Raw genomic sequence first — 15,939 nt, 5'->3', positions numbered from 1 at the left:
GGACGGCAACAAGTTTTAATCTTGTTGTAATATGATGTTCGATACAGAAATAGTAGTGGAACATGTACAGAATAGCGCCTCCAATTTTATAGCTCTATAGGTGTATACCAAGTATTTTAATTTCATATAAAAACTTGCTTTTATTTCTAGTTACCCGTCAACGTGTATTACTGATAATGTTCTTTTATTTAAACATATCTGAGGCTGTCATCGATAAAAGGTGGAATACTTGGGATTCCGTTCTCAAACGAAAAACAAATTTACAAATCACATTTTTGCGATATTGGAGGGTTTTATTACGAGTCGAAAAAGTCCTTTTGTAACTTTTTTTCCCGAGAATCGCAAATTGTAAAATATATCGGTAGGAATTCGTATGTAAATATACCACGTTACGCTGATAAAATTGGCTAAGGTAGGAAATAAAATTTTCAGGAAAAACTCAGCATTGGTTTGATTTTTAAAAATCTAACATTTTATTTCGCGCCGTCAAAATTCTTGAAAAAAATACGAGGGTGTACCTTAAACGTAATTTGATTATTTGAACAAAATTCAGAAAATTACATCAAAGTTAATGTTATTACTGCGATAAAGATTTGAATACCAGCATCGTCAGAGCTAACCAGGCGACTGCTCTAACCTATCGAGCTATTGCGGCAACCTTCATACAAAAACCTGTTGTTTTGTTTCTAAATTTATGGCGTCATCATTGCCCAGCTTTTCTGTTTTGAAATATCTGGGTTAACGCAATATAAATTATGTAATTGAATTTGAATTTTATTTATTAAATAAATAATAAAATGAGTATTGTTAAAATAAATTAAAAAGAAAATAGTTTGGCCAAATGCGAGTATCAGTTTATATTATCTAATCATCTTTACCCGCTAAATTGCCAAAGCAGATTGTCAGCAGGTCAATTTAACAATATTAATTATAAAGCCACAATATAGAAAATAGATTAGGAAGAATAACATTTCAAGTGACTACATTATAAAGGCATAATAAATGTATCATACGTGTCAAGAATTATGCCAACATTTTTAAATAAAATTTAGTTTTACGTAAAATTGAGAGAATTTTTTTTTTAAATTTATAGGTTCTTATTTTGCATGAAGAGTTGAATCATTCAAATTTACTGAATTTAAAGTTGAAGTTCTTTATACAAATAGAACAGCGTCATTGCGCCTAACAGTTTTTACCTCATATGGGTGTTTAAAAGGTTACCTGGCTATTATAGACTTGTGTTTTCTTGGTAGGTTTGAAGAGGCCAAGACCCACCAGGGGTTGTAGAGCCAAAAGTGATGATGATGATATTTTCTCGGTAGGGTATATAAGAATAAGGCGCAGCTGAATTTCCCCTCCCGATCCCGACAGAAAACACACAGACACGTATGTAGTAAACGGATAACGGATGACATCTCTTCCAGTATGATCTAAACTAATTTTTCTTGCTTGGTAAGGAATTTTATAACAGCGCGGAACTCGATTTTCTCCATATTCACAATTCTCCCCTTGATTGACTTGTTTAGTCGACGATAGCTCAAAGACTAATGACCGAATTACCATAAAACCAGATATTTATACTAATAATTAGTTGCTCAATTAGTGCCTAATTCAGCGACACCCCCAGTATTCTCCTACCTACCCAATCCGCAAACTTAATGACGCCCCCTGGTATATGGCCTTCCATTGATATGCTTGGTGTAACTATAAGTGACCAGCTCAGGTACGGGGGCTCCATCGAAGCCAGAGTAAAGCTGGCCTCTCAGAAGCTGGGCGTACTGTACAGGGCCCGCAGATACTTTAATAGTACACAACTGCTGACCCTGTACAAATCGCAAGTGCGCCCTACTGTCGAATTTGGCAGCCATCTCTGGTCCGGAGCCCCTAAATACCTGAAAAAAACCCTTGACTCTGTGCAAAATCGGGCGGTCCGTTTGATAGATTCCCCAATCTTAACAAACGGACTGCAATCTTTAGAGCACAGGCGTCAGGTAGATATGCTGCCCTTGTTCTATCGGTATTACAATGGAAGATGCTCTGAGGAACTAGCGTCATTGATCCCTTCGGCACCGGTGCGTAGTCGGGATACACGCCAAACGCGCGCCCCATTTGTACACGGTTGACATTTGTCACATGAGAACGGGTCGCTTCTACGGTTCGTTCTTAAGTTCAACAGCTCGGCTGTGGAACGAACTGCCGGCCTCTGTGTTTCCTCCCTCCTACAACATGGAACTCTTCAAGACCCATGTTCACTCCTTCCTCTCCACAAAAAGACCCTCCACACAGCATCCGCAAAGATGACACAGGCCCTGAGGGAAATTATTTTCTTCAGGGCCTGCTGTGTGGAGTTAATTTAAAAAAAAAAATATGGCCACGGTTGGCTGCTGGTGATGCCGAAGCTGAAAACGTGCAATTTTTGTAGGGTTTTAGGTAACAAATTTTTGACGCCGCTTTGAGATACAAATTGTGAGGCGCAAAGACCACCAGAACAGCAATTAGCAGACCACCAACAGTAAATTTAATCTCGATACAAAATCAAGAAAAAATAGAAAAAAATAAGGAGAAACACTACATTCACCTTGTCTATTCAGGCCATTTCGAAAGTGCTTCTATTAATCTACAATCTAATGTAGGTAGGTACTTATCAGACAGATTTAAATGAATGTACAGTATAAATATACGCTCCAATCATAGTTTGGGTGAACCTTTATGTGAAAAGTTTGCTCCTAAGAGGTACTTAAACTAGACGTGTAACATTAATTTCTTACATATTTTATGATTTTAAAATGGTAAACGCATCGAAAACTTTACACCAGACTTGACTTAACTTACAGCTTTGGAATATTTTAAACTTAACCTAGTATCCGATAACGCAATATCTGAATATTTTATTAATTTAATAATGTGAACCTTTAATAATTATTATTAAAATACCTCAAGGGCGTAAATGTTTTCTGGAATAAGTTAGTAGGTACCTAACTGGCAGAGCAGTAAGTTCCTAGTTATTTTTTTACTGAAAATCTAATTCTTACGATGACACATGTTTCATAAAAAAAATTGATTGAAGTAGTGTGGGACCAAGGCAATTCATTTTAATGAATTATCGGCCTTTCAAAGCATTTTGAATGAATGTCTTTATTCAACCCTTCTATCTCCTGCATTCCTACGAGGATATAAAGATGATTACCGTCATTAAAATAATTATGCATATTAAATATATGTTTCAAATATACATTTTGGCCCAATTAAAGAGAAGTGACTGGGATAAGAAATCATTCCCAATTTGACAGCACTCGGGAAAGGTAATACGTCGTTTTACTGACTATCTTTCTACTAATCCTACAAAGCTCCTCCTGCATTTACAAACTGGACTCTATCTGAACAACTCTGGGATCAAAGTGTCTATATGTGACGGTGTCCTGTTGAAATAACAGCATTTGTGCGGGCCACACTTGTACCATACAGTTGTAGTAGATCTTCACAGTATTGCCCTGGTGAGAGACGACTAAATCAAAATAGCCTGATACTTTATAACGTTCCTCCTTCCCATTTCCTAACCTCGTGACTCCAATTATCATCATAAATTTCCCCAAAATCGTGAATGGCTTAGTTTCACTAGTCTACGTAGTTGGACTTCTTTTCAGTATTCAATAAAACTATCTACCCACGCTAGGGACGTAATAGGAGTTCTTCTTCTTCAGTCAGAGGGGAACACCTAGGTCAGTGAGCCAGTGTAGGGCCTCGCCCAGGCCCTGCAAACCACATCAATCCCTTCGGAGAATTAATGCAGCGGGTATTCGTTGAAGACATGTTCGGTGGGTTGTATCGCACCCCATTCACTCATAGCCGACTCTTTAAGACCCCAACTATGCATCGTGTGGGCGTAACGGCTGTGGGAGTACCATATCCTATTGATGGCTGACCAGAATTTACGAGGAAATTTAGTCCAAGCTGTTTCCCAGTGGGATCGTGCACGAGTTGGGCATTTTTCACGTCAGCCGATTACGACTGGTTCATTAAGTATCGGGTGCATTCTGAGTAAAAAAGAAAAAAAAATGAGTCACACATATAAGGGCTAGTGATTTATATTGGAACATCGGAAGGGTGAGATCGAAGAATAGACAAAACTTGACACAATTATTTTGAGGTAGGTCTATTTCTCAAAATGCCAGAAGTTTCAAGATGAAGAAAACAAAGAAATTTTTTTATTATTTTTTATATGTATTCCGCACAAGATTCCCAACTATCTGAAAGCATTGAGATTATGGATAATTTGGGCATGTAGAGCGAATGAGCGGAGATAGGAGTGTATGGAGGATATATGATGCAAATGCGAATGGTAGCAGAAGTCGGGGACGCCCGAGGAAGACATGGCACGATCAAGTGAATCAGATACTCGCGTCGGGCCATGTCAAGAGTCAGAATAATAGAAGAGTATGAGACGATGTATGAATGTGAATGAGGCAAGAAGTGTGTGCCAAGACCGAATTGTTTGGCGGTCTTTCCTCTCTGCCTACCCCTGCGGGGAAACGGTGTGATGGTTAGTTAGTTAATTTGGGAATGTAGTGAGGTTAAAGGCAGTAGGGATGGGAATTGGAGAGTCACCAACCACGATTTGGTCACTGAGGTCTGGTCTGGTCACCAAGTAATGATTCGAATATCAATGAAGGTTTTTTTTCAAGGCGATACAGAAAGTACCTACCATTTATGAACACAATATTCCCACGCTAAGTCCTAATTAAATAATATACCCGTGAAAAATCACGGCTTCTTGTCAGCAGTGTTACGTTTTGACATTTACTAATACAGGGTGCGCCAGAAAAACTTACTTATTTGAAAAAATTCTCGTCCGTTGAGTTGGGCAGGTAGAGGGGCGGGAGGGGGCGCATCTGGAGGGGGACGTCCCCAAGTTTGTTTCCCATTCTCTTCAGTTGCCATTATGCTGTGGTCTAAGTGCAGCGGGCATGAATTTGCTGCGACAACATTTCCCCAACCGCCTCATCTCTCTCCGAGGCGATCTCCCATGGCCGGCGCGCTCTCCGGATTTGACTCCATGTGATTTTTTTTATGGGGTTATTTGAAATCCCTTGTTTATGTCGATCGACCACGGACCATAGATCACCTGAAGAACAACATCCGCGATGCTATTGCCAATATTCCGATTGATATGCTGAGAAGAGTGGACGAGAACTTCAAAAAACGACTTAACCAGTGTATGCGCGATGAGGGTCGCCATTTAAAAGATGTAATTTTTAAGACAGTATGAAAAAAAACTTGGTACATTGCATTTTCAAATAAAAAAAGAATTACAACAATAACTACAGCGTTTTTGTTTTTATTGAACTTTCAAATAAGTAAGTTTCTCTGGCGCACCCTGTATTACTGTGTATATTTTCTATGTATAATTGTGACATTAGCGCCACTGCTGAAATTAACACAAATTACTCTATGACATTTCCGTGCTCCTGGTAATTTGTTTCTGTCAACAGGTTTACTTTTATACGTTTTTTTAATTAATTATGAAATATTGCGCAAACCCGTTAACAATCACGGGATATTATAATTCTTATTTTGAAAAAGGCAATATAAATAATTTTTCGTTAAATATTGTATTAATTATAGGTAGGAACCTACTTCATCACCTGTCTGAATTTTAAAGACAATCAATAAATTTTTTTAAATTACACTTTGATTCAAAGTAAATCCGTGTTCTCGGGTTCATTAAACGTATTGATAAGGAATATGAATAGTTATTGTGTTTAGCATGATTCACCATGTTCCCCTGACAATAGTTAAGGACCCTAACATTAGGGTTATCACCAGATATTTGGCTGTGCCTCCTGGTTCAACAAAGTGGATTTCCAGAAATGTTTATTAATATAATATGTTAATTAACATCGTGACAAAAATGAAATCAGAATTCTGATGACACAACCAAATCAATATCAATCACTGTCAATTAAGAAATCCCGAAACATTCCCTATTCCTTTAGAAATAACCGACTTTACCTTCTCCCGACCTCTTGTGCAAATGTGTTGATTACAATATAACTTACACTGTAGTGAAAAGACTATGGTTATATTCTTTTGCGATTGCCCGCAGATCTTTACAAAATTTCCCAAATGTCTTGTTTTCACTTGACTTTTAAGTTTTACACACTTTGATTGTGGGGACACATTACGCTATACGCATCATAGCGTTTTATATAACACCATATCGCTAGCCATACAGACTTGTCACACCTGACAGATGATGTGTTATAAGTGTGGGCGTGGCGACGATGATACGCCTAGCAAGGAGATATTTGAAAATGATGCAACCCCCTCTCTTGCCTGAGTAAGATCAAATTACAGAGGGCCGCAATCACGCGGATGTCATCTGTGAAGGTGACAGATCCCATACAAATAAATGATATTCCGCGGCAGTTCCCCAATTGTTCTGACCACCACTCCTAAGGAAGATTTTAGGGTATTGTGACACCTCAACATATAATCTGAATAGGCCACTCCTTTGGGAGTGGCCTATGCAAAGCGTTGATGCGTTTAGCATAATTTATCTAAGCATTTAATCTTAAATATTTTTGAACATGTTATTGGATGGTTGGTATTTATCCTTTCAATATTTATTTGTAATTCTTTTTACATAAGCTTGAGCATAATTCCCGTCAAAGCTAGACATTCGCACCATACAGCTAGATGATACAAAATTATTATTTATTTTTATTTTTAGTACTTACATTTTTTATGGTGCCTCGTATGCTCATGGTGTCTACCCTCCAGCCCCGTGCCTCCAACCGCGGCGGCCATGGCGAGCACCACCATCGCCAGTGAGACGTGCCGTGCGCTGCACGTGGCTGTCATGACTTGACATGCACGACGCGCGCGTGCGTCACGAGTCACGAGTCAAATCCATTATTACTGCACCCAGCGGGAAGATCGTTCACAAACCAAAAATAAGGAATGAAGCACGACTATTAAACGCATTTCATTTAGTTCACTTTTCAGTTTTCTTGTATTAAAAAAAATGATTTAGTTGATTAAGTTTTGTCTTATATTTATTTTCAACTGTGTACGCATCGATTATCTGACTACCAGTTGATAAGATTTAATCTTTCAGTTATTGTCAATGCCTGAAGTTTTATCTTTCAATTAAAATCAGTTGTTTAGGTTTTATATTTTAACTAGTTATTTTAAGCGAAACACTCACCGCACATTAGAATTAATTTACTGCTAACGTTAACTGTAAATGGTTTTTGGGTTATTTTTTTACTGTTAGCGGTCAGTATTTTAATTATTTTCTATCAGCACACTGTTTATAAGTACACAAAAAATAAAAATGAAGGAAATATTTTTGCATTCAAATTGATGCAGCTTCAATATTCACTGAATAAATCATTGATAAAATGAAAACAATGTTACCGTGATTCTAAAGGGATTAACATTTTTAACAGTTTTTTTGCTCCATTAAAAGTATATATTTTTTCATGCTTTCCATATTTTTTACATGAGTGTTGTTTCAGTTTGCGAATTACTATTATTATTTTGAGGGTAAAGAAATAATAACTTGCTGTGTAAACAACTTTAAAAGATAACTCTGATGGTTTAAAAGTCGAGAGGCATTTTATTCCATAATGAAGACGTTGAGATTCTGAAAAGAAAAGGAAAACAAATTTTAATTTATAATTCGAATATACAAGCAATCAAATCATTGAAAAATCCTATAAATGTTGTAGCAAAATTGGTTAAGGGAAATATACGTATTTTTTGATAGATTTTTGATTATTGAATACATATATTTGTTTTTAAAAGAGTTGGTTTTGACAGATAAATTATTGGATATATGATTAAGTTAAAAAGGAAAAAAATAAGGAATTTTCTAGGATTAGAGTTGTTTCAGATTGGTTTGGATGGTAGAATAATTTATTTAGTAATGGTTAAAAAAACGGAAATTCGGATGACCTTGTTTTTTATAATGAAATTTAAAAAGAAAACTCTTTCTTTAGACGTACGAAAGTTAAAAGAAATATTAGTATTTTATTTTCGAAATGTAGTTTTATATTATTTTCAAGCACTATATTTTTATTTATTTATTTAATATTATAGAAAAATCAGTACATTAGTTACGGTAATGAAACAATTCACAAATATTAAATATTTCAAGAAGAGTTCCTATGATATGTTTTCTTGTAATATCTTATATATTGTGGTATGTCTATTCAGTAATTAACGGGTGACGTGTATAGGAGTGTGTGTGTGTGTGTGTGTGTGTGTGTGAGGGTGTGTGTGTGTGTGGGGGGGCATGTGTGAGTGGGTGTGCATATGTATGCGTATTGAACAGTTTATAATATTATTGATATGATGCCACTTTTAAATATGGGCAGTGAATCTGAAAATTTTCAATTTTAGAGTTAAGTCAAATATTGTTGAATGTATGAGAAGCAAGGTTAATTAAGGAATTAGGTTCTGCACTTGTTTTGAAATTAAGCGTGTGGAATAGCGCTGTATGTCGCGTACGTCTTAAATGTTAAAATTAACTAGGGGTGCAAGTTCGGTATAGTCGATGTTATCGTTTAAAATTCTATGTTTAAATGTTAAATCAGCTACTGCTTGCCTTTGCCTCAAAGATTTAAATGTACATTCAAAGTTATTGTTCAATTTGGGGGAAAGATATTTTATACAGTTCATATTGTGGATTCCAAATAGGCAAAGCTTATTCCAATATACATCTGACTACAAAATCAAGCATTTTATACGAACTATTAACGATTGGGTCAATGTGCTTATTAAATATAAGTTTGTTATCAAGGTAAACGTCAAGGTCTTTGCATTCCCTTTTAAAGTGATAGGTTCGTTTTTGAGTGAATAATAGTACATAATTACATATTTATTTCTGATGAATGTCATAGTATGACATTATCTTAACAATAATAACGTTTGTAAGAAAACTCACCAAACTCCTGCCCTTTGCAAAGAACCAAAACTAATATAATTGTTTATGAAGCATGGGAAAAGTGAACAACCTTAAGGACGGGTTGTTTCTCAGGATTTGAACAGTTCATCAGATTTCAAAGTTAATTATTAAGTTATATTCAAATTTAGTTATCGTTTAAGTTCTGTAAAGTTACTACCCCATAATTTGAATAGGTCTTTCACAGAACTTTAAAATTAGCTTTGAAATTTGAAGAATTGTTTGAATTTGACATAAACAAGGTGACATAGGCCCTACAGAAAACTATTTTCCTCAGGGTCTCCTGTATGGGGTTAATGTAAAAAAAATCAAACGCACAAAACTACGCCGGCTTACTCTTCTTTATCTTTAGTTTGATAACGCCTTCAGAGAAAGAAATAGCTGTCACGCGTAATAGTAATTACTCAGCAGAACTTGTTTATAGTAAAAATGTTTTTTTGTAAATTTAATTAAAAATATTGTTGTATATATAAAAAAAACCAAAAATATTTAACATTATTAAATATTGACACTATTTTCAATCTCCCTGCTCTGAGACTGGTCTAATTACTAAGCTAGCGTGATACCCCCCAGATCCTCACAGTTTTTAAATACGCGCGATATTGATGTATAAACAAAGCTCATTTTTCATTTCAACACATATAACAAAAAAAATACTAGATGAACTTGTCGTCTCAATCCAAGCCTAACCACTTTACTAATTACGCTTTTATCTTTTTGAAAATGTATTAAACTTTTCAGACACAAATATTATTAACGAAATGAGAGTGAAAATAATTTCGCAGAAATCAAGGATTCCCACATAATTTATATAGGGTCTGACATGGTTATTATTACAAGTCATGTTCTATTTCATTCGCCTAGTTGCTTCGCTGTTCGTTTGTCTAACGAAGCGAAAATAAAGAATATAAAAACGAAAAAACGAAATAAAAAAAGGAATAATCAGGAAGGTTTGCTTTCTTTGTACAATTCTGCGTAGGTAGTAAAAAAAGTATGACGGTGGGTATTTTTAATTTTAACTCTGTTTGACGGGAGAAGAAGTCAGGGATACTGTGGTTGACGATAAATGTAGTTATTGCTCTAATTAAATATTTCTATGTTTCACTAAATGGTTACATATCTAACAATGAGATTCTGGCTCAAATAAATTTATTTGTACCAGAGTCTCACTCTCGAAAACGTCGCCATAACCTAATTTACTGTAGAACGAGCCGCACTAATTTGTTCATGAACTCACCCGTGGAGAGAGCCGCGTAATGTAGTTGGTCAAAATATCGATAAGTTTACAATTATAAATACCCATGTAGAATCTGGACTTTTTGTGGCACTAAAATCCAATACCAATCTAAGAAACCCCGAAACTTTCAGTAGTTCTTTCCTAAGAACCGACTTAACCTTCTCCCAACCTCATGTGCTAATGTGTCAACTATACTATAACATGTGGTGGCAAGGTTCTGGACATATTTAGTGACAGTCCCTGGAACTTTACAATTTATCTCTTGTTTTAACTTGAACTTCAATTGAAAATTTATTTCCTCTTGTTTTCTTTTTTAACGCGCCATTGTTTTATGTTAACATGTTTCTGTGAGCCGTTATTTATTCTTTCTTGTTTGTTTGTAATTTTATTGCCAACTCTCAACAAACCAAAATAACAGTTTTAAAAAATTCGACTTGTTCCAAAGTGGTAGATATTCTCAAGGAGGGTTGTTTCGGAGAATCTGAACAATTCATCAAATTTCAACGTTCATTTACGGGTTCTGTGAAAAAATTTTTCAAGTTCTGTTTTTATTTCAGTTTTTTCAAGCAACTATCCTACAATGACATAAAAACAGAACTTGAATAAGTCTTTCACAGAACCCGTAAATGAACGTTGAAATTTGATGAATTGTTCAAATTCTCCGAAACAACCCGTCCTCAGTATTGATGAAAGACCAGTATCAAGAAATGAAAATTTGCTTGAAATGCTCTAGCCATGTTTGATGCATAGGTCTGAACTGTCAGATTCTTCCAAACCTTCCTCTTTCCTATCTCCTTCCATTTGGTCATGCCGTAGTTCCGCAGACTCCAGCACGATGATAAAAGTTAGGACTTGAGAGGTATTCACATTCAAAAGTGCTGTGATTAGACACCATAGCAATGTTCATTCAATCCTTCCACTTGCCTTTATTCTTATTCTTATCCATTACTACTTTCAGTCTCTCAACATACTCAAATTAGGTTGCCATAGACCCACTGGCTTCGGACAGCTCGGAATCATATCACATGGTGCGAATACCACGGTAAAAATATGCTAATAGCTATTTGTTCAAAAAAGAAATTTCAGAAACATTTTTACCGTCTATGTTATCTAATATACAAAGTCGATTGTTTGTGAGTGGCGACTTGGATTTGATTTGTATACAAATCTATAGTTTTATTCCGAAGTTAATGAAAAATTGCTCACTTTACCTTCAAAACAAGGGAAAAATCTCTTGTATACATGATTTTTCTAAAAACCACCATCTGTCCCTTTTCCTACCCCATAGATTTTGATACTTTTTGGCGAAAATTTGAATTCTTGAATTTCGAAATAAGAGAAAAATTACTTAATCCAAGGCGATGCACTACGTCGTGTAATATTTTAAATTGAGCCGCTATCAATAACAACCCTTACGTAGATGGCGATAAGGTTTAAATTCCCGCTTAACACCATCCGCCTGTTTTGATTTATGCAACAAAAAAAACATGGCCAAAAAGTGCCTTTTATTTTATTTTGTGGATGTTCAGGCATAAATATTTAATTTTTTTCCGATCATTTTATAAATAACTTAATTTGCCACATTATACAATAAAATCATAACCGAAAATGGGTTCGTAAGGAGGAGATTTTGAACTTTAAAGCAGTTTTCATAGGCCTTATACATTATTTTTTCTGAGCTTATAAAAAGACATATCTAAAAAATACTCGATTATTTCAAAGGCCAAGATGTATTCTACTCGCAGTATTTAATTGAAGCATCTGAAACATTTATAGGCGACCAAATTTTCAAACCAAAAACACATGATTTTGCATTACTACGTATGGAATCGCCTTAAATATAAAAGATAGTAACAAAAACAGATTCGTTTTGATAGGAGATACGAAGTTATTACTATCAAGCGGCGAATCTAGATTGATCTTTTTTATATAAGAAAAATATATTGTGATGATATCTGAAGACACAGAAATATGTTTATGAACTAGATGTTTTTCAAATGCAGACGAGCGGTATTCAAATATTCAGCTTTCGGAAAAAATCATCTCGGAAAAATATTATTCCATATTATCTTACTGGAAAGGTTCTATTTGTTTACTCGGCGATATAAAACACACGAGGATGGCTTAGTGATGAAACAAATTACCTCATCTGGAAAAGTGGACAATTTATTAATTTTATACTACCCCTAAACAATTTGATTTATTTATTCATTGTAGCTAAAAATAAAACCAATTACGTATTTCCTCCTTGTGACTTCACCTGTAATAAGATATCACATAAAACAAAAACAATTTAGTTTATAAGAAAATCATCTAAAACGATAAATCGCTGATGACAAGTAAGAAAAACATTTATTTTATGGAGTTTATTTTGGTGGTAGTTCAGATGTCACATTAAGACAAGACATCATGTTTTGAAAATAAGACAGGCTTTAACCTCACTATGTTTTTTTAGTATTACCTTTAAGATCGTTTTCTGTGCGGTTTCTATGTAATTGATAGCCGAGTTTGTTGCTCCTCCCCAAGCAATAATTCCATATTCTATTATTGATTGGCAAAGTGCAAAATATATTGTTTTCAATTGTTTTATTTTATATATGTTTCTTATGTTTAGGAAAATGTGTATTGTTTTGAGAAGTTTATTTGTGATTTGTTTGATGTGAGGTATCCATCTAAGGTTATGGTCAATTACGATTCCTAGATATAAAATAATATAAATAATAATATATAAAACAAAAACAACAACAAAATCATGACAATAATGATACCCACAGTCACGTGGTCATTTATTGGTAACCACCAGAAGACAAAATGTACCAAAAATGAATTAAATTCAATTCAAACAGAATTATAAAAAAAATTATTTGAGATTATCACGGCCAAAACTATAATAGTGATTTATTTTAGGGGTATTGTGCTGTGTTGGGCTATTTTCTTCTTTGATCATCGTTTCGGACAGCATTACAGTGGCTATCACAGGGCAGATGTGTAAACATTTACACGTCATTTAGAAATATGACCGTTAAATGGATCTTTTAAAGCGCCATTGCCCATTAAAAAACTTTAGTGTTTAATATACTTATCAACATAAAAGCAATAGCGAGAGTGATCATTATTAATTGATCAATCATACGTGATTACGTAAAATTTATTTCTTGTAAAGGGTTCACCTTGTATTTTTTATTTGCGTGCATTTCCCATTCTATTCACCTTGGTATGCCGGTTGTAAGAAAATTCAAAGGCAATAGTTCACTCCCGGGGGAGTGTTTACGAAGGGTAGTTTGCCTTGAGTCAACCCACTCAAAAAGTAGCGTTATAAGTGTAAAAGTTATCTCTTAAAGAGACACGCTACTGTTTCAACTCGAACTGAAATTGTTACAGTTTGAAGTTGGCTTCATGTTGACTTTAAAGTGCTTAATACATTTGTTGTTCCGAAACGTTAATTATAAGAAATTCTCTCAATAGGAAAAAATCGCCAAGTAATCACCGATCATTATTAAACACATAATGCAGTTGCGTAAAGTGCTTGATTGAAACTCTGTTAATCAAGTACTTATTTTATTTTTCTTTTCCGCGGAATTGTCTATGGTTTTTTGGTGCTACCAACACTCCTGCGGAAGCGGAAAGAAATGCGGAGTCACTCTCCCTAGGAAGCAGCGAGGCGGGGCTGCTTTCTAAAGACAGTCGCAATTTTTTTATGATGGCCGAAATCTGATAACCAAGTTGGTTTTTATTTTATTTAATGTTGAACGGGCGTTAATCCACGGTCATTGAAGGTTACACCCGCCCTGTCCCACCCCGGTATAGGTGACTTATGGTCACCCCTTCGGAGCTCTCGCATAAATCTAATTTTTGAATAAACGGCTCTACAAAGTATATAAATGAAGCTAGACCTTCAATGTCCCCGCATACGGTGTTAGAAAGCGGTATGCGAGCGCTTACAGGTATTAATCCAAAGACAACACAGAACAATAAGCATCAAACAATCAAGTAACAAGTTTCAGGCAAATAGTTGGTGGAGGGAACCCACACTCCAGTACCTGTAAGCACAAAAAGAACAAAGTGAAATAATAGAGTGACGGGGGAGTTTCGCCGAGCCACGTCTGGCAGTCCTATTGAGAGATTGGTGGTGGTTGGGGTGACTGGTGCAGGTCAGGACTTCCACACCCCTTAGCCGACCACCCGGTGGTGCCCTGAAGATAAGCATGGGAAAAAGAGGGATAAACCCTAAAGAACCTAGGGGAAAGAAGCGTCAGGAGGTCGGAGGCAGGGTGGAGGTTACCCCAATTCGCACAGTCACCCCTCTGACCACCAACGCTCCTCAGGGGTGGCGCAGGTGATTGGCGGAGTCCCCCGGTAAAAACAAGAAATTAAAAGAAGCTCCAGCAGTGCATGCGGGGACGAGGCCCGTTGTCCAACCCCTATTGGGGAAAAGTAAACAATACAAAACAAACAACGGAGTTCAGTTCTAGCCTGTAAACTCGTTGCCGTTACTGAAAAAAAGAAAGAAAACCAAAAAAAAATACATATAAAAAAGACGAGAAAAGAAAAGAAAAAAAAAAAAACAATAAACAATCCAAAAGTGCCACTTAAGAACATCGGTAGAATAAGTAAAACAAAAGTAGAAAGCATAAAAATAACATTTGCATGGTCTGTAAAGAGGACAGTATGTGAAGTATAAGATAAAAGACAAAGTAAAAGAGATAATTAGCTAAGCAAAGATATATAAAGAGTGTCTGCAATGTCTGTAAAAAGGACAGTGTGTCTACCTTAGACACAAAACATAAGAAAAGAAAACTGAAAATTAGAAGAAAATAGGATACAAGTTGTTTAAAAGAAATGTAAACGAAAGAAAATCATCTGAAGCAGCTGGTACAGTAAGGAAAGAAAAATAATAAAAATAAGAAGAACAGAATGCATAAACAATAATCGGAGAATTGTAAAAGAATTAGTCATGGAGCAGGAACAATACACCAGGGGTTCTCAGTTATCACACTAGTCAGCGACTCTAAGCACAGACCATCTCTCAACCCAGATCCTAGTAAACTTCCTCAGACATTCGAAATTAACTCTGTTAGAAACAAGATCGGTGTTCCACACCGGTCTAATGGGGACATTCAGACCGTCTATCATTTCGTCTCTGGCATCCTTCAAGATCTCACAGTGCCACAGAATGTGCTCGGCCGACTGGTAAGTATTGCCACAAGCGCAATTGGGATGGGTAGACAGGGCAAGGCTGTGAAGCCTCTCCCTGAATTCCCCATGTCCTGAGAGGAGCTGCGTCATGTGATGGTCCAGTTTGAGGAAGGCCCCTTCCATTCTGAGTTTAACTGATGGGAAGAAGGAAAAGGTCCATCTTCCCATGCTCGACCTATCCCAACGGACCTGCCACTCTTTGAGCGAAAGGTCCTTCATCGTCCGAAGCAGTCCAGGGAGAGTTCCCGGTCCACCTGGTGTCAGAACGACACCAAGATGGGTTGCCGGGGATCCTCTGGAAAGTCTCTGCTTGGTTAAGACTTCCCTAATCTCCAGATCGATTGGCAAAATGCCGGCCAAAACTGGCAAAGCATCCGAAGCAACAGTACGGTATGCGCCAGATAGTGCCAGCAAAGAAGTTCGCTGGCCCCTAGTAAGAGCGAGGAGTATAAGGCAGTTATCCAGGCGGTGCTCCCAAACAGAGGCAGCATACGAAACTTGCGCAACGTATACGCCCCTGTACAGAGCACGTAGTGCC

General features: G+C 36.2%; 1 protein-coding gene and 1 long non-coding RNA gene across 2 annotated transcripts in view; both read right to left on the bottom strand.

The window, feature by feature from the left end:
- Positions 1–7,272, bottom strand: part of LOC149411840 (zwei Ig domain protein zig-8-like) — a 78,711-nt gene extending 71,439 nt beyond the window's left edge. Inside the window, exon 1 of the mRNA XM_089646396.1 lies at positions 6,738–7,272. Within this exon, the coding sequence (XP_089502522.1) occupies positions 6,738–6,861 (124 nt within the window). The 5' untranslated portion in view covers positions 6,862–7,272. The remainder of the gene's footprint in view (positions 1–6,737) is intronic.
- Positions 7,273–7,277: 5 nt separating this feature from the next.
- LOC149411839 (uncharacterized) overlaps positions 7,278–15,939 on the bottom strand; it is a 201,103-nt gene continuing 192,441 nt past the window's right edge. Inside the window, exon 3 of the long non-coding RNA XR_016304681.1 lies at positions 7,278–7,648. This is a non-coding gene — a long non-coding RNA (uncharacterized LOC149411839). The remainder of the gene's footprint in view (positions 7,649–15,939) is intronic.

This window comes from Hesperophylax consimilis, chromosome 24, assembly GCF_061612785.1.
Source record: "Hesperophylax consimilis isolate HC1 chromosome 24, BYU_Hcon_1.0, whole genome shotgun sequence".
Lineage (NCBI taxonomy): Eukaryota > Metazoa > Arthropoda > Insecta > Trichoptera > Limnephilidae > Hesperophylax > Hesperophylax consimilis.
Note: the sequence above shows the minus strand (reverse complement) of the source record. Positions and strands in the feature narration are given on the sequence as shown.